Source organism: Paecilomyces variotii (assembly GCF_004022145.1).
Source record: "Paecilomyces variotii strain CBS 101075 chromosome Unknown C8Q69scaffold_25, whole genome shotgun sequence".
In the NCBI taxonomy this organism is placed as follows: Eukaryota; Fungi; Ascomycota; class Eurotiomycetes; order Eurotiales; family Thermoascaceae; genus Paecilomyces; species Paecilomyces variotii.
The window spans coordinates 78,281-99,680 of NW_021167164.1; the positions used below are offsets into that span (position 1 = coordinate 78,281).

General features: G+C 42.8%; 6 protein-coding genes across 6 annotated transcripts; 1 reads left to right on the top strand and 5 right to left on the bottom strand.

The window, feature by feature from the left end:
• Window positions 1-104: 104 nt before the first annotated feature.
• Window positions 105-1,896, bottom strand: C8Q69DRAFT_195383 (hypothetical protein). The gene is made up of 4 exons (XM_028626016.1): window positions 1,866-1,896; window positions 1,293-1,812; window positions 1,104-1,240; window positions 105-1,052 (listed from the first exon to the last, which is right to left on the bottom strand). The coding sequence occupies exons 2-4, from the start codon at window positions 1,464-1,466 to the stop codon at window positions 503-505; spliced, it is 861 nt and encodes a 286-aa protein (XP_028480865.1). The 5' UTR covers window positions 1,467-1,812; window positions 1,866-1,896; the 3' UTR covers window positions 105-502.
• Window positions 1,897-2,273: 377 nt separating this feature from the next.
• On the bottom strand, window positions 2,274-2,809 carry C8Q69DRAFT_511187 (hypothetical protein; the record flags this gene model as incomplete). Its single annotated transcript, XM_028633253.1, has 2 exons — window positions 2,274-2,546; window positions 2,606-2,809. The coding sequence occupies 2 exons, from the start codon at window positions 2,807-2,809 to the stop codon at window positions 2,274-2,276; spliced, it is 477 nt and encodes a 158-aa protein (XP_028480866.1).
• Window positions 2,810-4,378: 1,569 nt separating this feature from the next.
• C8Q69DRAFT_194851 (hypothetical protein) lies at window positions 4,379-6,073 on the bottom strand. The gene is made up of 2 exons (XM_028626015.1): window positions 5,844-6,073; window positions 4,379-5,794 (listed from the first exon to the last, which is right to left on the bottom strand). The coding sequence occupies exons 1-2, from the start codon at window positions 5,970-5,972 to the stop codon at window positions 4,559-4,561; spliced, it is 1,365 nt and encodes a 454-aa protein (XP_028480867.1). The 5' UTR covers window positions 5,973-6,073; the 3' UTR covers window positions 4,379-4,558.
• A 7,058-nt stretch (window positions 6,074-13,131) lies between these two features.
• Window positions 13,132-13,845, top strand: C8Q69DRAFT_410143 (putative DNA repair and transcription factor Ada; the record flags this gene model as incomplete). The annotated part of the gene is made up of 1 exon (XM_028628283.1): window positions 13,132-13,845. One exon carries the CDS (start codon window positions 13,132-13,134, stop codon window positions 13,843-13,845), a length of 714 nt encoding a protein of 237 aa, XP_028480868.1.
• Window positions 13,846-13,989: 144 nt separating this feature from the next.
• On the bottom strand, window positions 13,990-15,442 carry C8Q69DRAFT_195419 (serine hydrolase-domain-containing protein). The gene is made up of 4 exons (XM_028626017.1): window positions 14,945-15,442; window positions 14,839-14,878; window positions 14,535-14,736; window positions 13,990-14,467 (listed from the first exon to the last, which is right to left on the bottom strand). The coding sequence occupies exons 1-4, from the start codon at window positions 14,979-14,981 to the stop codon at window positions 14,135-14,137; spliced, it is 612 nt and encodes a 203-aa protein (XP_028480869.1). The 5' UTR covers window positions 14,982-15,442; the 3' UTR covers window positions 13,990-14,134.
• Window positions 15,443-18,910: 3,468 nt separating this feature from the next.
• Window positions 18,911-19,069, bottom strand: C8Q69DRAFT_410157 (hypothetical protein; the record flags this gene model as incomplete). The annotated part of the gene is made up of 1 exon (XM_028628284.1): window positions 18,911-19,069. A coding segment is annotated over one exon (159 nt), but the record flags the coding sequence as incomplete, so codon positions are not given.
• Between the last annotated feature and the right edge of the window lie 2,331 nt (window positions 19,070-21,400).

Genomic DNA, 21,400 nt, shown 5'->3' on the forward strand with positions numbered 1-21,400 from the left:
CAGTGGTGTGTTGATGCGGGTACTGTCGTCGATTTCGACTACATCAAATCATGGTCTTTAGTTTGGGTGAACTCGGCGAGGAAGCAAAGGGAATATGGGCTATTGTTTTTTAGTGCAAAACGCCCTGGATAATAAGATCCCGGTTCACTTTCATCTCCTAGGTTGTTGCTTGACGGAATCAATGGAAGGTGGTTGATGAATTCTCAAACAACACAGCCTCCGAAACCACCACGCTTGCCCCCAGATCTATAAGGATCCGTCAATAATGCTTACACACAACAGAATTTCTATAAGGGTGGCATTGCGGGTAACATTGCACCTGGCCCGGTTAGACTCAACGTCGCTTTGGGTTATTCCCAAGAATTAGCCATATGATTGCTACTATTCGCTTGTATGCGGAGAAATGGAAAAGTTGCCAGAACTGATTAGATCCGCTTATGAGTAGGTTGGTGAACACGTATATTTTCAGTATTGGCCGGTTAAAGAGAATGCAGAAAAGAAACTATTTCACTGAAAGCCTCTGCTTGCATAAGGTTTTCTTCCTTGCCAGGGTGGCGAAGCCACCGCCGCGTATACATAACATGCTGAGACAGGACACGGTAGTTCTGCCGAAAAGTGAATGCGGTGGTTCAGAAAAGAAGGTACTGTAGGCAAACATCAACATGGCAAAACCGCTTGTGTATAAAACTTCAGTCATAAAAGGCTCAGATGTCTCTTCATCTTGGAATAATTTTATGCTTGCCAAACGGAAAGCGTTGAGAAGGACTGAATCATTTGAGCTCTTTCTCTCCTTTGAAAAAGGCTCGTTGACAGCAGGCACTGTGTTTGATGATGTGCCTTGAGAAACGGCAGTTTCCCTAGCAGCTGAACAGTAAGAAGGAGACGATGTTGGGTCACCATTCTTCTTGCGATCCTCATATGAAGTTGTGACAGGCACCGGTGTCCAGTTGAGGTCTTTCGATTTCAGTGTTCCACGAACTTGGAGCTCCCCAACACTGGCATGACAAGAAGTAGCCGTAGTTGACGAGATATCACAGGACAACAGAGCAGTTCTTCGTTACTAGAGTCAGATTGTTGTGCAACAAAGAAATAGCAGGGTTTACCTTTCCTTGTTGACGGCGCTTATTAGTTGAAAAGAATCCGGCGCGGAGATTGCAGTCATAGTGTTCTGCCTAGTTTTGGGATTTGCTAATTCTCCAGTTTCCATAAAGGTTACCAGGTAAGTTCTCGTGTTGTTCTCCTTCTATGACTTAGTTGAGACTCATATCCTTTGAACGGGAAATAGAAAATACCTCACTCAGGATCCCTGCTTGCAACTTCTGATCATGAATCCCGGGCAAAAGAAGATCCACTTCCGGAAATGCGCATATGAACGGAGAAAAGGCTAGGATTATGTAGAGAAATGAACGCATATTTGGTTGTGCTGAAGATAACGTCGAATGCTCTAGAAGAGGCGGACGCTTCATTGGCTCTTAAGTCTAAGAGGAAATGTTTTAATAAGTGGCTTCGAATAGCCACGTGTGCAAGAGAAACTTATCATTCATGTTCCGCAGACGAAATAGTATGTTGAGGCTAAGATAGTCAGCTTGTTTTTCCAGAAGCAAGCCGAGGGAATTAATTACGCCTTCGGTAAGAGATCTAAACGTTGGAGAGGATAAACAACTGGTAAACGGTCTTGAAGACTGTTTTCGATAATTAGTACCTTTGTGTTATGAGGCACAAAGTTCTGAAAAGTCTAAACGAAATTATTTAGCTGTTGGTCAACTGACAATGTGGCAAGCTCTCGACATGTCGGGTCCTGAAAAAGGGTCACTGGTGCTGTTAACGAATCAGTTTTCGAACACGTCAAGAAAGGCTTACTGTACAGTTCACTATTGACAAGCTGATCCCATCATTTTCCTTAACCATGAAGGATCCAAGTCATTATTTAGGCCATAATTTTCTGCCTCCGAAGGCAGATTAACATCCCAAGGTGTCCGCACGACTAATCTGGTGCCCACCTAGTTTATCATACATTCCAGGACATTAAACTCCAGAAACTATTGGCTTCTTCTGTTTTATCATACATAACGGAAAAGTCCATTTGCAGCAATAACCCTGGCTTATGTAGCGTACCCGGGCCAAATTCCGTACGAAATACTCAACGGACACATCCACACAGCATGATACAGAACATCCACCGTCATCATTACCACTAGATATTCACGGACATGCTTCCCTTCTTATCACCATCCCCCAATCTTTCTCTGTTTATGAAGGTGTGACAAAGTGTTCTATTTTGCTTCAAGCATTACATGTTTCACTTGCCGACTCTTCTCCTTGACAAAGGGTCCGAAATTCCGTACGGCTTCCTCGTCGAAGAACCCCCAGGCAATGTGCTCATGCGACACAGTAACGGGAACCTTAGCACCAAGCTGCGCAACTGATGTGTAATAAACCATCCGCAAGCCCTTGAGCTTGAATGTTCTTCTGTATACAAGCGGAAAAACGGCTTCCGGTGAAACAACTACGCCAATTTCCTCTTTCGTCTCACGCAAAGCAGTGTACTTCATGGTGGCCTCTTTACCAAGCTCATATCCACCTCCCGGCCCCTCCCAGCTCTCACCCCATGATCCGTAGCGTCGACGTTGAATGAGAAGGGCCTGTTGATTGGATGAATCGAATGGGTCTTGGCGAAGAATGATGAAGCCAGCGCTGAACCGGTCGATGTCGGGTTCTCTTTTTGAAGAGCAGGCACAGGTATGTCGACGTCTTCAAGCCTCAGCAAAACGGGCTCAGCAGGTGGCTTGTTGGGCAGCACAGATCTCATTGTCTCAAACTCACGAGTGGTCGGGAGAGAACCTTTTTGACTTGGATGATAGATACTTGAGAGAGCTCCGAATGGTTCTCGGAAATCTCCTCACGGCTTCCCTTTATATACGACGTATCTGTGTGACTCATTCGTATAGAGCAATGACGTGGCTGGGGGAGAGGGGATAATTGAGCTGGAATTGCATTTTTCAGTAACTGAAGGGCCTGTGATCTACCATATCCAGCATTCCTATGTCCTATGGTCTTCCATTGGACCCGCAAAGCTATCGTGCTTCCTGACCCACAGCTCGGCCCAGTGGATCTAGACCAAAGACATGAAGTTGAAGATGTGATGGCTGATCATCGACCGCATTAGCGGTATTTTACGGTGGCGCTGGAAAATGGCACAATCAGCTCTATTCGAGGCTGGCGGGCGGGGTGAGTGGATACCAGAAGACGTAAAGTAATTCTTAGTCTCATTCTCTCAGCCGGGATATCCGTATTGAGCAACGCGGGAGATAGCACAGCGTGACTTGTGCTGGAACCCAGGATGATCCCAATATGAATTACGATCCGCCGAATATCTCCCATGAGCTTGGAGCCATTAAATCTCTAAGCAGGTATTGTCATCCGACCGTGTATCACGCTGACCAAAAAGATAAACTTGACTCATTGCAACTGTTCTAAAGTGCGATTCGATGATGCACTAGGGGTGGTCTCAGGCGGCATCCGGTTGGCCTTCGGTCTCTGAGCTGGGTTCTGAAAATTACACGTGTCCGCAATTTTCCGCCCTCTCAGTCGATGACCAACTACAGTTCCTGTCCTGGCTGTTTGAGGGTGCCGTATCTCATTGCGCTCCCGCGCCGAGCACAAATGACACCTTTGCATCAAGATACATATCGAATCAGGATGAAGACAGGACACCTACGTCCAGCAACTCAAGCACAAGCGGCGAAACAGCCGATGCAGAACATACACGTTCCTCAAGAGAAGGCCTACCATGGTCCGTGGAAGAGGATCGCCTACTGGTGAAGCTCAAGGAGGAACAAAACCTCGCTTGGTCGGAAGTGATTAAGCAATTTTGGTCAAGAATTCCCCGGGAGGAGTAACGGCTCCATACATGTGTACTGGAGCACAACGCTTAGGAAAAAACGGCTATCTTTAGCGAAAGACTCATAGGGAATTGCTATCGGTTTGCTGATGCTGATGTAACTTAAGAAGTGTGCATTCCGTTTATGTTTACTGTGACCGTAACCACAACGACCCCTGACATTGGCCAGTGTCGGCTATCTCGCTGTTTCGCATACACCGGCCGATGCTTCGTTATGACCGTAAGGTGTTCTGCGGCCGCGTCATAACCAATGGAGAACGAATGCCGGCCCTTGGAGGTTATTCTATTACTCAACATGTTCAAGACGCATTATCCTTGTGACCTCATCTCTTGTCCATTGTTGACTGCCTAAACAGCGGCGAAGGCTTATTCTTCACATGGAGTCTTCCTAGCAAAAGTCGTCGAAAATCCAGTTTTCGTGGATTCTTGTTTTCTCCTCTTCGGTTTCAGCAGCATACAAGCCTGGAATTGTTCATCTGCTTTGGACTGTGCGCGTTCCAGTCGTAGACATTCCGTCAATTCGTCATCTGAAATAGATATTGGACAAGGTGTTCTCGCATCACGAGTCAAGTCCGTCCACTTCCTAGACAGTGTAATCAAATTTCTCTTGATATGGTGGTTCTTTCTACTTGTCTGCTTCTGGGAGACCAGCCTGTTCTAATTGTATATTCCGATCACTTGTTGGAGTTGATGATCATTTTGGTAGCACTTCATGGCCTCTGGCTTCCAGGTCTCCCAATGGAAATCATCAGTGATGCCCATAGCTCCCAGAAGTCCGGCAAAGAGCCCAAGGAATCCTTTCCAATCAGTGAGGTCGTAGCCGCAACAAAATCGGAATCTGTGGATGAGCCGGCCATTCCTGACAATCGTTGCGAGATCCGGATGCCCTTTTGCTTCAAGGCACTTCGCAAAGAACACTTCGTCTTCACCGATAGAATTTTCGCCCGCATAAAAATCAGCAACGGGGAGCAGGACAATCGGTGAATTAAATGCTCCTGACTTAGAATCCGTATGCGCCCACTCCCAGTCGATGATACCGGTGATATTAAACTCATCGTCGACAAGTATTTGGTCTCCCTTCTCGTTCGCATGCTTCAAGTAGAACTTTCCATCGTCAAGATGACTTCGAGAGCAGGCTTCCGGGACTTTGTCCAAGAGAAACCGATGAATCAAAAACGCATCGACTGCTCGATCGACGTACGACTCCTGTCGAATGATCAAATCCAAAATTAATTGGATATGTGCGCTAAAGTACTCTTTAGTAGAGAAGAAGGGGCCGAGCGCTTTCATCTGGGAACCATGGTACTCTGTCAAGGACTCTCGAGCAAAGGGTCCAATATCATGAGATCCAGGATGGTGCATAGAACCCGTCATAGCGAAAGGATGAGCATACAGCTCTATGTAGATGTCCGCAAGCTGACTTGTCACCTTTCTTCTTTGCTCAGGAGTGGCAAGAGACCAGCGCAAGGAACGTCCAGGAAGCTTCTCCATTAGAATATATCCAACGCCAACAGGGTTCGGTTCACAGAAATTGAAGTCAAAAACTTTCGGAGCTGGGACTTTAGTTTCACTAAGAAACTGCAGGGTTGAGACCTCGCTGCGCAGAATGTAATCTCGCAGCTCCGCTGGCGGAGAAGTGGCGTTGGACCTTCGAATACGCGCCAGCCAAGTGATTCCATCATCAAATAATATCTCGATATGATAATTCATCCCCCCCATAACTGAGCTTCGTGTTGATCTATCATATTGAAGATCGTGTGGTATGGAACAAGGGAGTCCTCCCCGAAGAGCTGAGGCTCGAGAAATGAGCGCAGAAATATCGATTTTATCAACAAGTTTGGTGATCTCATCTTGTTCGGCTTTCCTGGCGGCGGGGTCGTATTCAGCTTCTTCCTGTCCATAGAAATCAGCATGGCCCATGACACCTTTATTTTTGACTTACCTCCCATCTTGGACAGGTGTGGTAACTTGACTCCAGATGTTTCGCACAAAGATGACGATTACATAGAACGCATTCTCCGTATGTCCGAACAGCGGCTTTGTTGCAGTTTTCGATGTCACACAACCACATCGTCAGTTGCCAATCTTGTCAACCTCTCAAGTAGACTACAGTAGCAGAAAAGGCGGCCGCGTCTGCTATTTATGTGTTCAGCCCTTACCAGATATATCGCGTGAATTTTGTTGTGTCTGGTGCGGACGTGGAACTAAAATCATGAACACACCGCCAATTTGATACGTGGCGTCTGCGCAGAGTTCCAAGATCCCTGACTTCTATGGGGCAACAGCTCGACGATGTGCGGGTCGTTAGCCAGGATGAACGGACTCAACACCTTGACCTTACCAAAAAACCAGCACATGAGGTCTTGAATCAAGAGCCGCAGAATTCTGACACAGGAAGCAGGTCTTTTGCGCCCGATGCCAGACCTCCATCCCCCTCACATGATTTGCGTACGAGCGCCGAATCTGCACCTCAGCCGATGCCAGATTTGAATCGGCCATACATGGCAAAAACTGGCTGTTTTACCTGCGGTCGTAGAAGAAAAACCTGCGACAAGAAACAGCCGTCATGTACGTAACTATTTTTTCACGCTGAGTGGACACCTGTGTCTCCTGGTAAGTATGCCTCGCTGACAGATAACTCCAGGTGGGGTGTGTGGAAGGTAGACCATGTGAGGGCTATAAGCAATCAGCGATTCGGCGGATGCCCAGAGCTTCGAAGTTCCCTGAGCAAAACTCGGATATTCATGCTCAATCATCGCACCCAAGACCTCAAATACGCGATCAATTTATTGCAATTCACGGGGAAAGGGTAAGCCGGTGGTATCCTTGCTGAGGCTGGATGTGTCAGGAGCATATGATAATGTATCCCACGAACGATTACTCCATAACCTCAGAAAACGGCGACTGGCCAACTCGTGCCCTGGGTAAAGGCCTTTCTCTCAAACCGAAGCACGACAATCCGGATACCCGAGGGCAAATCAGACCCCTTCCCGACACCAACCGGCATTCCCCAAGGATCGCCAATTTCACCTATCCTCTACCTAATCTACAACACAAATCTTATCAAAATCCACGGGAATGAAGTGACTAGCAACGGCTGGGTAAATAACGCCTGCTTTATAGCTAAGGGAGATAGCAAGCGGGAGACCATCAGGAAACTCAGATTGGCTTGCTAAAAGGCGGACCAATGGGCCAAAACCTATGCCTCTGTATTTAATCTGAAGAAGTATGCGCTTATACACTTTGTGAACACCCAAGAGGTCGATTTGTAATACACACCGCTATCTCTCTAAAGATATATAGTGGCCGCAATCTGAACAGCTGAACATTATTTGGGATACTGGCTAAACCCTGAGCTAGAATTTAATTATCACAGGGAAAAGGCAACTGTCAAGGCAGACATGTCTCTCTAAGCGTTACGGAGCCTAATAGGTTCAATATAGGGAGCCTCTATTTCAGCTATATATAGAATCTACCAAGCAGTAGTTGTCCCCCAAATACTCTTTAGGGTATTAGCCTAGTACTAACCAATGGTAATTAGCAAGACGAAGGCACGCACAATTAGTTAACCTTTCATAACTATCTAGAAGTAGGCAGCGTGCCTAATTAGTAGAGTGTTTAGAATAATAGCAGCGGAAGCTCTGAATATTAAATTATACCTACCTCCTATTATAATCTATATAAACCGGCTTATAAAAGAAATAGCTGTGTAGTTATAAACAGGACTAACTTTTATTATTCCCCCTATAATGCTATAAAGTCAACCTATAGATAAGAGAGACTGGTCTGGATAGATACTGATAGAGGTATAAGCCTAGAAGATAGGCAGATATCTTATTAATCTCTTAGATATTTTAGCGAGCTGCTGGGAGAGTTAAAAGGTATTTATTTAAGCGCTATGGCAAGCGCTACTAAAGGTAATTATCGAAGATAGAGAGATAGCAATATATAATTAGACTAGATCTTAGCCAAAGATTTAAGCAAAAGACCCTTAATACTATATACCAATAGAAGCAGAATTAAAAGAAGGGTCGGAGCGGCAGCGATTATTAGCCTTAAAGATTAATATACTCACAGCTAGATAGGCGATAATAATATATCTACTATATATGCTGCCGAGCTTTACAGCATTAAGATAGCACTTATATTATTCTTAGAGAGCACAGAATCGTGGGCTATATGGGGGAAAAAAGGGCTTGTCATCTTCACAGATAGCTAGGCGGCATTAAAGGTACTCCGCCAGCCGCGAATGCTATCCGGACAGGTCTATCTAGCAGGTTGTCTAGACCTTATATACCAACTCGGTACAAAAGGCATTCCGACAGAGCTTAGGTAGATTCTAGCTCATCAAGGAGTAATTAGTAATAAGCTTACAGATTAATATGCAAAAGAAGCTGCGCAGGAGCCCTAAGGACTAGAGAACCCTTATAATCGATATATCCACCTAGCTACTACAGCTAAACGCTAAATTCACAGCAAGGCGAAGATTGAGTGGGAGAGGGCGTGGGCGAAGGAGAGGACTAGCCGACTAATGAAATGCCTAATTGAGGCACCAATAAAAAAGGCGCTGGTATACTGGTTAGGGCTATATAAGGCAACATCGTTAATTCTAATATAACTTCGAACTGGGAAAATCAGTCTTAGTGCATATCTGAGTCGCATTAACTAATGCAACTTACCCCGGTGCGACTGCGACCTAGGCAACCAGATAGTGACTTATGTTTTACTCAATTACCCGCTGCACCAGGACAAGCGCAATTAGATAAGAAGCGCTCTTTCCAACCAAGGAATCGCTCTCCGCCGGGATAAGATTTTGACCCGGCCAGAGGCTCGCATAATTATGGCCGAATTCATGGTTAAAACCAGCCTCCTAGGCTAGTTTCAGGTGGTCGATCCAACTACTCTATATGTAGAAGAGGGTGATAAGAAAGATTAACCCTTCAGAACAGTGTGACAGAAGGAGAAGGATAGTGCCTAAAAGGACTGTAGTGCCAGGTCCACTATAATCCCTTAATTAAAGCAAACGCGCGAGTGGCAGCCGATAGTCTGGGTGGCTGTGCAGAAGTAGGTGCGAGGGAGGTAATTATGGGGAAGGTGATCCTGGGTTGTAGCAAGAACCAGGGGGAATGTTCGTTTTGAATTTCCTACTTGTTTATGGTGTTTGCATATCTGCGTTTCTTTTATCTGCATATATTTGAGGACGACCAATCAGGAGCTCGCTCCGCGAGCCTCATGAAACAGTCGTTCAGTGGGCTGGCAACCACTTTAAAGCTGTCGGCAGGCCGGATAGCACTCCCGTATAGCAGCATAGATTAGAGCGAGCTACATCGGGCAAATGAATTCATCATCATCATCATCATCTTGCTGGCAGGACGGCAGTTGTCAGATTTTAAAATCACAGGTTTTGGGGAGCTGCAGTACAGACTCACAGGGTGCGTATTACCCGAAGGTAGAGCCGCCTCACTTTTGAACGAATTCTTGCCGCTCTTCCGGACAGAGTTTGGTTGTCAGTATTTTACGCATTAGGTCTGTACGTACGAGTATACGCAACCCAGTTGTGATTCGGAACTACAGTCAGCGAGGCTTTGATTGGATGGGATGCTGAGGAATTACAGGTTCAGCCTTCGCAGAGATTGCCTCCTGATCGCCACTTGGTTCCAAGGAACATCTGGAACTAGTCGGTCGTAATTCATGAAAGGTTCCCCTCGAGTAGACGCACGCCTCGCTCATACCGCTATGGCCCTTGTGTACAGTGGCGCCACAGAAGTCTGCGACCACCCCTTTGACCGCCAGCATCTCCGCCTCCCTATTATAGCCTACCTAAAGGTAGTCGCGCGTCGCGTTCTACATTACGTTATTGAAGATAATTTTTTGTGCAGCAGAATTAATGGCAGAAAAAAGCCGTCAATCAGGGGGTGGTCGCAGACTTTTGCGTCGCCACTGTAGGTCCGCTTGCTACGTACGACAGTACAGTACACTAATTAGGGCAGGGACGAGTACTAGGCAAATTGACAAAGTCGTGCCATAGAACTGAAGACAAGTAATAGGCCGCTTTAATTCGACCCTGCAAGGTTGTGGGGGTTCCAGGCTGGCTTTGCTAGCGAGTTGCGCACGAGGGAGTGCTCAGAAAAGTTGTGATAGAAGTGACCAATGAGCGTGGGTTTTATCAATGTGCACGATGCGAGTTTAATGGAACACTACAGTTGTGGAAAGTTACTCCAGTATCCAAAGGGAGAAATCTCTTCATTGGTGATTATTTCGGAGCAGAGACTTGTGGCCAGCCCATAGGAGGATGCACCGTCGTTAGCCGCAATGTCAAGTATTTAAGCCCTGGATTCTCGAAAGTTACTCCAACCTACCTTGCATGACATTCATGGTACTCTGCCGTATCTTGACCACCGACATGTGTTGCGAAATCTTCATCGTTATTATTGCTCTTGTAGCTGCTGCTCGTCGGAGCCACGCGCGAAAGAACCAAGAGGTGGCGCAAGAGACGCTTACAAAGGACACTGCTTCCGAAACCACACTTGCCCCCAGATCTACCAATGACAGCGACACGACGAGGGGTCTTTCAGAAAAGTCTCCCAAGAGCGCAGCCCCGGATGTAGAGAAGCCATGCTGGTCGTTCTGTGACCCCTGGCGCAAGTTCAAGCGCGCCAAGCCTTGTCTTGAATATTGAAGGTGTCCAAGCCGACGCGAGGCCGGAGTTTCGGTGCCTGGCCGACTGTCTGACTTCAAAGGCGCCTCCGTACTGTCGTCAATGGATGAACCGTCGCTGAAATCAAGTCGAGGCCATTCTGGGAGATGATGCAGTTTATCGTCAGCGTCATCTACTTGCTGGCATGCACGGCCTGTGCTTTGGTGGGAGCCTCTAAGCCACTTACAAGTGGCTCCGTTTCACCAAGACTGGACCAAGAGCCGCTCCTACTGCTGTATGGTACTTCATTTGCTCGTCTTTTCTCCGCAATGGATTTCAGCTATAGCTGCCCCTGCCCCGCCAGATAGTAAAGTCACAATCGAATCCTCCACCAAAGCTATTCAAGACTCCTTTCAGTATTAGGGCTGGACATTTATTTTTTGGTATCTCTCCCGAACGGAGAACTAACTCTGGCCAGTTAATAGAGGTTCGTTGAAATTTTATATCAGGTAAGAACCCACATCCTTGCTTCACAGTGTCTAAGGTAGCTTGGTCTAACGTTGCTGAGTATGCAAACCAAGGAACATTCTTTCCTAACAATACGCGCAACGGCTGCCTTCGTGCATATTCCGTCCGGAAAGCACGGCCCTAATGCACAACCGAATGTGCCTTATCAACTGCAACAAGGCGGCGACGTTCACTGAACTCTGGATGATAGGCAGGTGGCAAAGATTGCAGCCATCTGAACCAACGAAATTAGGATCAGACAAGAGCTCTCGTCGTCACAAATAATTTGATCAACTTCTTGGAGCCGTGCGCCCCTGGTTATCGAGATATTTCAAGAAATCGGTTTTGCCGAGAAAGAGATTGTTTTCCGACGATAGCAATATTTGAGGAGCTATCCTCGACTTTCTTCAAGGTCTTTGGTATAGCAAGTGCTTCGCAACCAAATAAACCCTTGAAATCAACAGTTGCTTATGTCCGCTTTACAAATTCCCGATCCTATCATGCATCACGCTTTTGCCCCGGTTTATCGTAACTATCGGAACAGTTAAAAATAATAGTCAACAAGAAAACACTCAAGACGACATTTATGGCAGATATGCTGGGTTCAGTGACCAATTCATGTGCCTGGAATGTGCATGACTCTTTAGGGCTCTCATCAATCTTTGGTAGAACTATCCATAGCAATATTTCACCACAATTTCTAGGATTCATGACATTGTAGATCTCTTCTCCATTGCCAATATAGTCAAACCGTGGAAACTCAAATGCAGGCAATCAGCAACTCGAGCCTGTATCCCGACGCAGGTCCAACTGCAGACCAAGCTAGCTACAACTTGGTGGACTTGGATAGGCGAGCAAGTCGCGATCAACGCAAGTACTGGCGCTTGAATTTATACCATCGGTCTCCGAACGAACGACGTGATTTCTGCCCCCCATCGACTGTGGACATCTTGTAGACCTTTTCCGAAAAGCCCTGTTTGGAGTCTCTTCCTTTGGAAGACAGGGAAGCCAGGGTGGATGTCTCGGAGGCAGGTCCATCCAACATGTTCTTGCCTTTGAGCGGAGCGAGCTTTTGTCTTTCGCGGTACCTGCGGACAGCAGTATCGAGACTGGTCTCACCAGGTTTACTCCAACCCGCAGGACGAGGCACCACAACGTACATCGAGGCGTGCATGCCACAGCACATGTTAGGCGGTCGATGGTGCGTGCCGAAATGTGAGGTTGCACCAGATTAAGGGTGGATTCTTGTTGAGGACGAGGGGCACAGAATCGGACAGTGGTGAATAGAAGTAGACTTGAGGGATTGCAAATGTAGGAGGGTGACTTTCGTGCACCTGGGGTGCTTCAATAAATATCGTAGTTACCTACGATGACAAAGGTTAAGAGTAAAGTTGATGAGTCGAAGTTAGCCACGGCCCCCTCCCCCGCCCAGCGTGTATTGATTATCTCAGATGGTTGATGAATTCCCGTTCACCCGCGCTACGGGGCGGAAAGGTTGTTTGTGGGAGCAGGTAGGCAGACCCGCAACTGGCGCCAACGCTTATTCGTCACTTCTATCACAACTTTTCTTACCAATATCTGTGTCCACCCACACCTCTTTCCGTGGTGGCTGCGCCACATCCTGATCCCAAAAATCCTGGTCACACTTTACCAAAAATCAAGTGACCTGGGGGAGGCGAACATGGGGTTCTTCACTAAATCTGCGGTCATGTGATGCTTCTTCTGTATTAGTCATCAACACGACCTTTCCTTTTTCGTTACAGTGCGCTCAGACCACAGCCAATGATGAGGCCGAATTCTGCCAAATTCTGCCACGCTAACCCGATGGGTTGCTTCATCAGTCTGTCAGCATCGCTGGAAAAAGTAGGCGGTGGACGGCCAAATTCACCGCTTTTTGGGGGGCGGCTGGGGAAACTGAGTTAAGTCCGAGTGCTGTTTGACCACTCCTTCAGTTCGTCCTGTTTGACCATTACGCAGCAAATCTGAACCCCATATATCCACTATATCTTGACTATCCTACCTTGAATATATAAATCACATACCGGGATAATTTTCTCAAGAGCATTTTCTAAAAACACAGTGCGATATGGAACCATCTCCACCACTACCGCTCTTGCCTCCACAACCGACGTCCATGGCGGCGGCTTCCGCAGCATCACGCTGGAAGGCGGTAGCCGCGCGAGATGCGTCCAACAACACCTTTGTCTACGCCGTCCGCTCGACACGCATCTACTGTCGCCCATCATGCCCGGCGCGCCTCGCGCGGCGGGCAAACGTCGAATTTTTCGACACGCCCGCACAGGCCGAGTCGGCCGGGTACCGGGCATGCAAGCGTTGTCAGTTTGACGTCGACGTGAAAGATGATCCACGGAGTCGACTGGTCCAGCAGGCACGTGACACCATTGCTGCAGCTGTCCTTTCATCATCGCCATCGGGCCGTCGAAGACCTAGACTGCAGGAGCTCGCAGCCGAGGCGAATTTGACGCCGAGTCACTTTCATCGTGTGTTCAAGAAGATCGCCGGGGTGACGCCACTCCAGTATGCACGGGCCGTGCGAGATACAGCGAGAGCTAGCAAAGAGGCGGATAATGTGGACATTACGGGAGAGAGTGATGCCTTGTTTCTGCAAGATGCGGACGGTTTAAATCACTGGGTCGATCTTTGCCAGGCACAGCTAGACGATACGATCATACCGGACAACGATTTCACCATGGACGATCTTATTGACTGGAATCACTTCGATGACATGATAATAGCTGTAAAGGAATCTGGTGCTCTGGGTCTGGAGTTGGGCACATGATTACGCTCGGTGGGCGAAGGCACTATAGTATGGCTTGAGTGCATGACGTGAAAACGGGCAGCGAGTGACGCTGCGCCGTCATCAGCAACTTGTTATTAATGTTATTAGCATAGTCTGTTTAGCTATCACAAGGCCGAAATAGGCAGTGGCCAGGCATAGACTTGATTTCGAGGTGTCGGTCAGTTACTAGTGGAGCATGCACTTTCGAAGTCGCGCGCCATGAGACTAGCCCGACGGCAAATATGGCTCTTGGCTATGAAAGGCCGTGACAAGAGCGGCTAGATTCATTTTAGGAAGTAGTGCGTTCTATGTCGACCCAGACCCCTGGACTACTTATAGGAACCCCCAATACTTCTCGTAAAAAACTCGCAAGACAGCCATTAAGCTCCAAAATCTCCTTACTCTGGGGCACGTAATGGCCGCCGCAAAACTCATAAATCCATGGATACTTACACCGCCGGGCAAGCTTCTTTTTCTGAAGAGGGGAAATTGTTGCATCCGCGACGCCGATGGTGTGGAAAATTGGGGTCACAATCTTTGGCGAATAGAAAGATTCGTAGCACCTGTTTTCGAGTTTGAATCCACTGAGGCATATAGCGAATCTTAATTGCGGGTGCGTCGTCTGAGTAAGACCAGTCAGCCGTAAGATTTATATGGACGCAAAATAAGTGCAGGGAAGATGATGGTACCCTCAATGTAATGCCATAAATTTTTCCTCTTTTTTCCAACAATGACGCGATGATGGCAGTTATAGCGGCACCAGAGGAAAATCCAACTATGCCGATAAAAGGACCGTTTTGTTCGAGTGTATCAAGGATATGCTCGATAGACCTCTGCAAGCCTCTTATCTCATCGTGCTTAGGTTCACCATAGCCCGAAACCCGCTGATAACTAAAGTTGTCATCATCGGGCTAGACTGGCCATATAGCGGACAGAAATTTGAATTCGAACTCCATCTCGTTTGACAGAGTGCGAAATATTTTTCGCACATACCTAGTTTTTGGCCTAAAAATGTCTGCAGACTGACCATGTCCTAAAGTCTTATATTAGCACTCACGCAAAAGCGATTCATTAGGGATTGGACCAAACTCAGCTATACCATGAAGCATCAGCATTTTCTGAGGCTTGGCGGTCATCCTGGAATGACGAGTCCATGAAAGAAGAGTGTATAGCAGGGATGATATGACTTATCAATCTTTCAAATTGAGGGCGCGTCTTACTTTATAACTAACTACTAACTAGCGAGCGAGGCTTAGTCAGAGCTACTAACTAACGTATGACGATGACTGAATGAGTTAACCGTTTACACCAGGTCCCTTGGCGAGCCAATAACGCGCAGAACGAAATTACGTTATCGATTTTGGATTGGAATTCCCAAGCCTAGATTTGTTGAATTTAAAAAGGGGTGGTGAAGAGAAGATGGTGAAGTGTTGGTACACGGAAGAGCGTCGTCGTGTTTAGAAGAGCGTTGGTAACCGAAACAAGTTGGTAAACGAAAATGCGTTGGTAAACGTATGAATCGCTAAAAGGGAGGGTGCTCACGTGTTGAAAATCCAGAGCTCCTCGAATCAAATGTAGCTTCCCCTGTTGATCCTTCGAGAGGGCTATTAGCTGGTGGAGCGTAAGCAGTTCATTGCTCCTCGCGTTGCACGATAGTGTCAGTTCTTTTTTTCTTTGCGAGGTTTCAAGCTCATGATTGGATGCTCGCCTTCGCAATTTTGAGCTTATTCGCTACTGAGAATGTGGAAAGCTCCTGGGAACATAGAGCTATTCGTAAAAGCAAAAGAAACGTAAAATAATCGGGGATTTGTCGCGTTTTGATGCAAATTTTCCATTCATTCAGAGCAACCGAGGCTGAGATGTGCGAGTGATTGGCAGAATTCTGTTGGAAATTACAAGTGTTAGGTCATTTTGCTCTAGATACCCTGCCGAGTATGCAAACTTGGTAAGAGATATTACTTGTGATACTATTGATTACCGCACTCGCTTTACTGCTAAGAGCAAGGGACCGGAAGCCAAGTGGGTATTCAAAGAGGCTAATGTGATGAACCTGATTTTCTTAACGTAAACATTCGTTTAAACAACACCTGGGTAACAACTGATGATGATGAGTGGTGGCTGGATATGCCGGAATCGGACCCATCGGTACGACCATTAGGTATTGATTTGAAACATACTCGTTATAGTGATAGTGATACCAGCACAGAAATATATCAATACAAATACGGGTGGCTGTGCGAGACATCTGTGGCTGTGTAAGAAACGGGTTCGATATGACAAACTAATACTATATTTTCAGTACAGTATTAATTACAATACTACGACTCCTTGTTCCCTACCTCCTACCTACTACACTCTCTTTCTGTTGCAGGTCTCGTCTACAAGTGGGTAAAACCCGTGTATAATGGCCCCTTTCATTTGATACTCGAATATAGCAGATATGTTTGAATCAGAACAGTATTCAGGAGAGCTACCGCCCATGTATATATCTGATCTATTTTACTACCAGTACTGATACATCAAATCACCTTTTTTCAGGAGCTTGCATTTCCTCTATAACTCAATAATTATGCAAGCAAACTATTGTCTACTAGAGAGGAAGGCGAAGCTAGGGTTAGAAAAAATACACGTGATTTTGGAATTGGTACATATGTTTCTATTTTTTTTTATCCCAGAAAGCCTGCTATAATGTTGATTGAAATAGAGGATTATAAATAATAATCTCTAACAGGTTATAGTGTTACAAGGCACTGAGCGAATGATTTATGTTACTGTATATACTTTGGACTATAACGAGCTCAGAAGCAAGAAGGTAAAAGCCAATTATCTATATAACTACTCTTACTTTAGAGACTATTATTTATAAGCAAGGCCCTTTATACTCTAATAAATTATAACTAAGTTAAATATAATTAAGGACCTATTAAATGCTAGCTGGACTTCTTATAATAATTTCCCTAAGAAATAATTAATAGTCCTATAAAATAAAAGCATTAGCTTATTTAAATCTGCTTCTTATATTATAACCTTAAATCAAGCAAGGCTATTAATAGGAAATTCTTTGTCTATAGGTCTTAATTTGCCAACACCGATTATTTATTATGCCTTAAAATAAATCATATAAAAAGGGCTTATTAAAAAGTGCAGTGCAGAAAAGAGACTCTTTTTAAAAAAGCCTTTAAATATTCTATATAATATAATGCTGATATTTAGCTTATTATATAGATAAAGAAGACTGGCCAGGTCTTTATTTTAACTTTAAATATAAAAGGGTGGCCGCTCTTTATAGAAGAGCTAGTATATTAACCTTATAGATACTTTATAATACCTATATATTGGCTATTGACCGAGTAAGGTTTTAAACTATCTATTACTAATCTAAAAAATAATAGATAAACTTACTAGATAATATAAGAAATAGGGTATCTTTGTTAATAAAACTAATATCTTTAGTTCAGATAATAGCGGCGTCTGAAGCATTATAAAGAACAGTAATATAGATACTGGCATTATAATTTCTGATATATAAGATTTAAAGTAGAAAGTGCGTGCGAGACTTATTAAGGGAGAATTTATACCTTAGCAGAATATAGCAGATTATAATATAAATTTTTTCTTAGCCTATTATAATAGCTAGGCCAGATCTATAATAGATTATAATCTATAATTCCTTAGTAAACTTGTAGAGTTGTCTATATAGTGTAGGGCATATATATATACCAGGGCCTTAAGTCAATTGTATTAGGGGAATGTGTAGTATTTTAACTACTAAAGCCAGGTAAGCAAGCATAAGCCCTTAAGGATTCTTAGGAGGTTAATAGCTTCTAGGACTGCTATTAAGTCTCCTGGGAGTATGTTATTAAGGCCTTAGGAATATAGGTTACCTTTTTAGGAGCGATAAGTCTCCCAAGAATAGGAAGGCCTTTTGCCTAGGGTATGCTAACCTATGCTTAGAGTAATAAGGGCCCTCTTAGGTCATTAGGTAAATATCCCTACTATGCACGCTATACCCTTAGAACTATTTAATATAAGTGCTTTTTATATAGTTTGTTTTACCAGATATAGCAAAGATCTACTAAAGATAGTCTTTCATTTAATGTTAGTAAATGTAGTCCATCAGTTGCGGATTTATAATGCCCTCTCAATAAATAATCGGCGCTAAGGTCTTAGCGGTAGGGCCAGGAAAGAGTAATTGTATACTGGTCAAGCCGATTTCGAGAATAACTATACTTTCCAGTTCGTGAACACAAACTCTATAATACACCACCTAGAAAGATTAACATTTCCATATAGTTGCAATGCTTATTAGTGAGAAAAGGGCTAAAGCTCCTAAGTATCTACCGGCCTTTCTATTTATTTCTACTTTAAAAGGTCAGAGCATGTAATTAAAGCATAGGAGACTGCTCGTTAAATATAACTCTAGTATCTGAATAGATTAACTTCAGAAATATATAACCTCCCGACTTAAAATAGGTATAGCACTAATTATATTTATAGTAAAATCTTCGCCACTTAGATTATAGAGTCTATATACTGGGCTAACTACCGGGAGAATTTAATAGATAAATTTTTAGAATTTACTAAGGCTTTAAAGTTGGGGATTAATAGGATTCTGCCTTAATAAATTTAAACTAACAGAATTTTTTATAGTATGCAAGGGGTACCTTTAATAGCGCTTAATATTATTTCTTATATTCTTTAGTTAATAAGACTAGCTTAGCCTCTAGCTTTTTTAGATATTTAAGATGCCGTTTTTTTATTAGCCAAAGAGGCTTAAGTAGTTTTCCTTACTTAGGGGGCTCTTAGACTACTTTAAGGTCTCCCTAAAATAGCGTTATTTAATTATGCCTAGAGTTCTTCTAAAAAATAAATTATAGATATAACTTTATAGTAATTTTTAAGAATCTCTAAGCTTTAATAATTGATAATTATCTTTAATAGTCTATTTCTTGCGCATAATAATTTGCTATGCTTATATAGTTATAGCTTATTAAATAAAGTTCTCTATTACTATACTGCTTATTATAATAATACTATATATATATTATAATATTTTAGTTGCAAGCTAAACTATTATAAGATTTTCCTTAAGAATATTAGCATCGGTAAGATTATTAGAGAATTTAGCCTTAATAGTATTTAGGCTATAGAAATGCTTTAAATACCTAATTATATTTTTAAGACCAGTAAGATAATTATCTAGATAGCTCTCTTCGCTATAGAATAATAAACTTCTAGCTCCTAATTAACTCTTCTATCTTTATTATAAGTTAGATATAGTTACTACAGTTAAATTTGGGTATAAGCGGGCTTTTATAAAAGAAATCTTTAGATCTTTTAAAGCGCTCTTCTTTCAGTTTATAATAAATTACCTATAATTATATTTACTGCTTTAGATAGTATAATCTTCCTTAAAAATATTAAAGACTCTTATTATCTTAGGTTTATCTAGACTAATTATAAAGGGAGTGCTACTAACTTAAAAAGAAGAATAAAATATAATCTCCTTAAGATAGTTAGGATAATTATTAGCGGCTAATATATTGTTATAATAGATATTAGGCGAAATAAATTAAGAAAGCTGGCTAATATCTAATGCTAAAGATATTATATTAAATCAAAAAGTATTAAAATAAATATTAAGAATATAACCTACTAAAGTCCTCTATCCTATACTCTTCTTATAATATATTATTTTTTAGGCTGTAGTAAGCTGCTTTGTAAGTTTTTCCTAAGGTATTAAGCTGCTCTACTATAATAATAGTCTGGGTATTAGAGCTAACTGAAGAGTATTCTTATAATAAATTTAGTATTAGCTGCTAGAAGCTTTAATAATCTAGTATTATTATAATAAATAAGAGGATATTTTAATAGAGGAGAGTTAGAGTAGACAGGATATATAGAGAAAACTGTAAATAAGGTATCTATAGGGATATTTATATTTTAGGCCTTATTATCTCTTTACGCCCGTCCTACTATAAAGTAAAACATTAGAAAATTAGGACAGCTTTTAGCTTTATAGTTAATACAATATAGTAATTAGACTATATATTTTATTAGTATAGCTCCTCAACCTTTTATTATAGCTAATTAAAAAGCTGTTTAATCTTATAATAGATTAATTGTAGGAAGTGTTCCCAGGAGTACTAGCATAATATAGACTATGTAATGGGCTTCTTGCTCGGAATTGTACTCGGGCTAATGGTTATGTCTCCACTTTGCGTAGCAGGGCGTATCGATGCAGTCGAGGCCTAAGGCAGGGCACGCGAGAATGTTTGCCCCATAGTATATGGTGGTCCTGGGATCAGGCCAGCCTCGGATTAAAAGTCGACAACCACGAGGGAATTCCTGTTAGGGTTTATACAATGGAAAGCGAAAAAGATCCTGCATTGTGAAAGACAGATTGAATGGTACAGCTAGAGATGATGAGATGTACGGATGTTCGATCTCACACAAGTTGAAGACCGGTTGAGTCTCCCAAGTGGAAGTTCGAAGACCGAGACGAACTATACCAACGTGAGAATACGTCATTTCCTGACCTTCGCTCCCAGGAACACGAGTAGGCAGCAGTGCGGTTATCGTCGGAGCATGTGAAAGAACGGAGAGGCAAGATGAGATCGAATGGGCCGGTCGGCCTGAGCATTGGGGTGAGCGATCAGGCTGCTCAAGGAGCAAGTCAGGGTCGCTCAGGGAGCAGCTCAGGGTCGCTCAGTGAGCAGCTCAGGGCGGCGGGGTGACTAACTCACCCTGTGCTCCGGGAGCCGATCACTTCCCGAGGCGGCAGTTTTACCGTCACCATTATTACTTATAAAATATATAAGAAGAAGCTATATTTTAAAGGTAAATATAGATATTATTATATATTTAAATATAACTCTATAAATTACTATTACTTTAAGGATAAAATCTCTAATTAATAGCGCTTATTAAGGGATATTTAAACTCTATTAAATTAAAGAAAAAATTACCTTTAATCTATAGAAATAAAATAATAAGAAAAAAGATTTTAATAGCTTTATAGGTATAGTAGTTTTAATAATACTTATTTTACTTATTAATTAAATAGTAAACTTAAGAGTATATAAGAATATATATAATAATAAGTTCTAGTTTATTAAATATAAAGACTTTATTAATAAAAAAGTAATAATATAAATATAATTATATAAATAATATTTTAAATAAAAGTAAAGGTAAAAGTATTATTAAACTAAACCTAGAGCTTAATAATAATTATATAAATAATATCTTTATTTACGCTCTATATATATTAAAGTAAAAATACTATTTATTCTTTATAATTTAAAATAAAATATTATATAAAATATAGTATAACTCTTAAAATAATAAATTAATAAATATAGATATTAATTAAATTATTAAATATATATATAAGAATAAAGATATCTTATAGCTTAAGCTTTATAGGTAAATAGCTATATTAATAATATTATTAAAACTTCTATATAAGAGATTAAGGTATATTAAAGCTATAAAGCTTAAAGCTATTATTAAATTAAACTCTATAGCTATTTAGCTTATTAAAGATATAAAC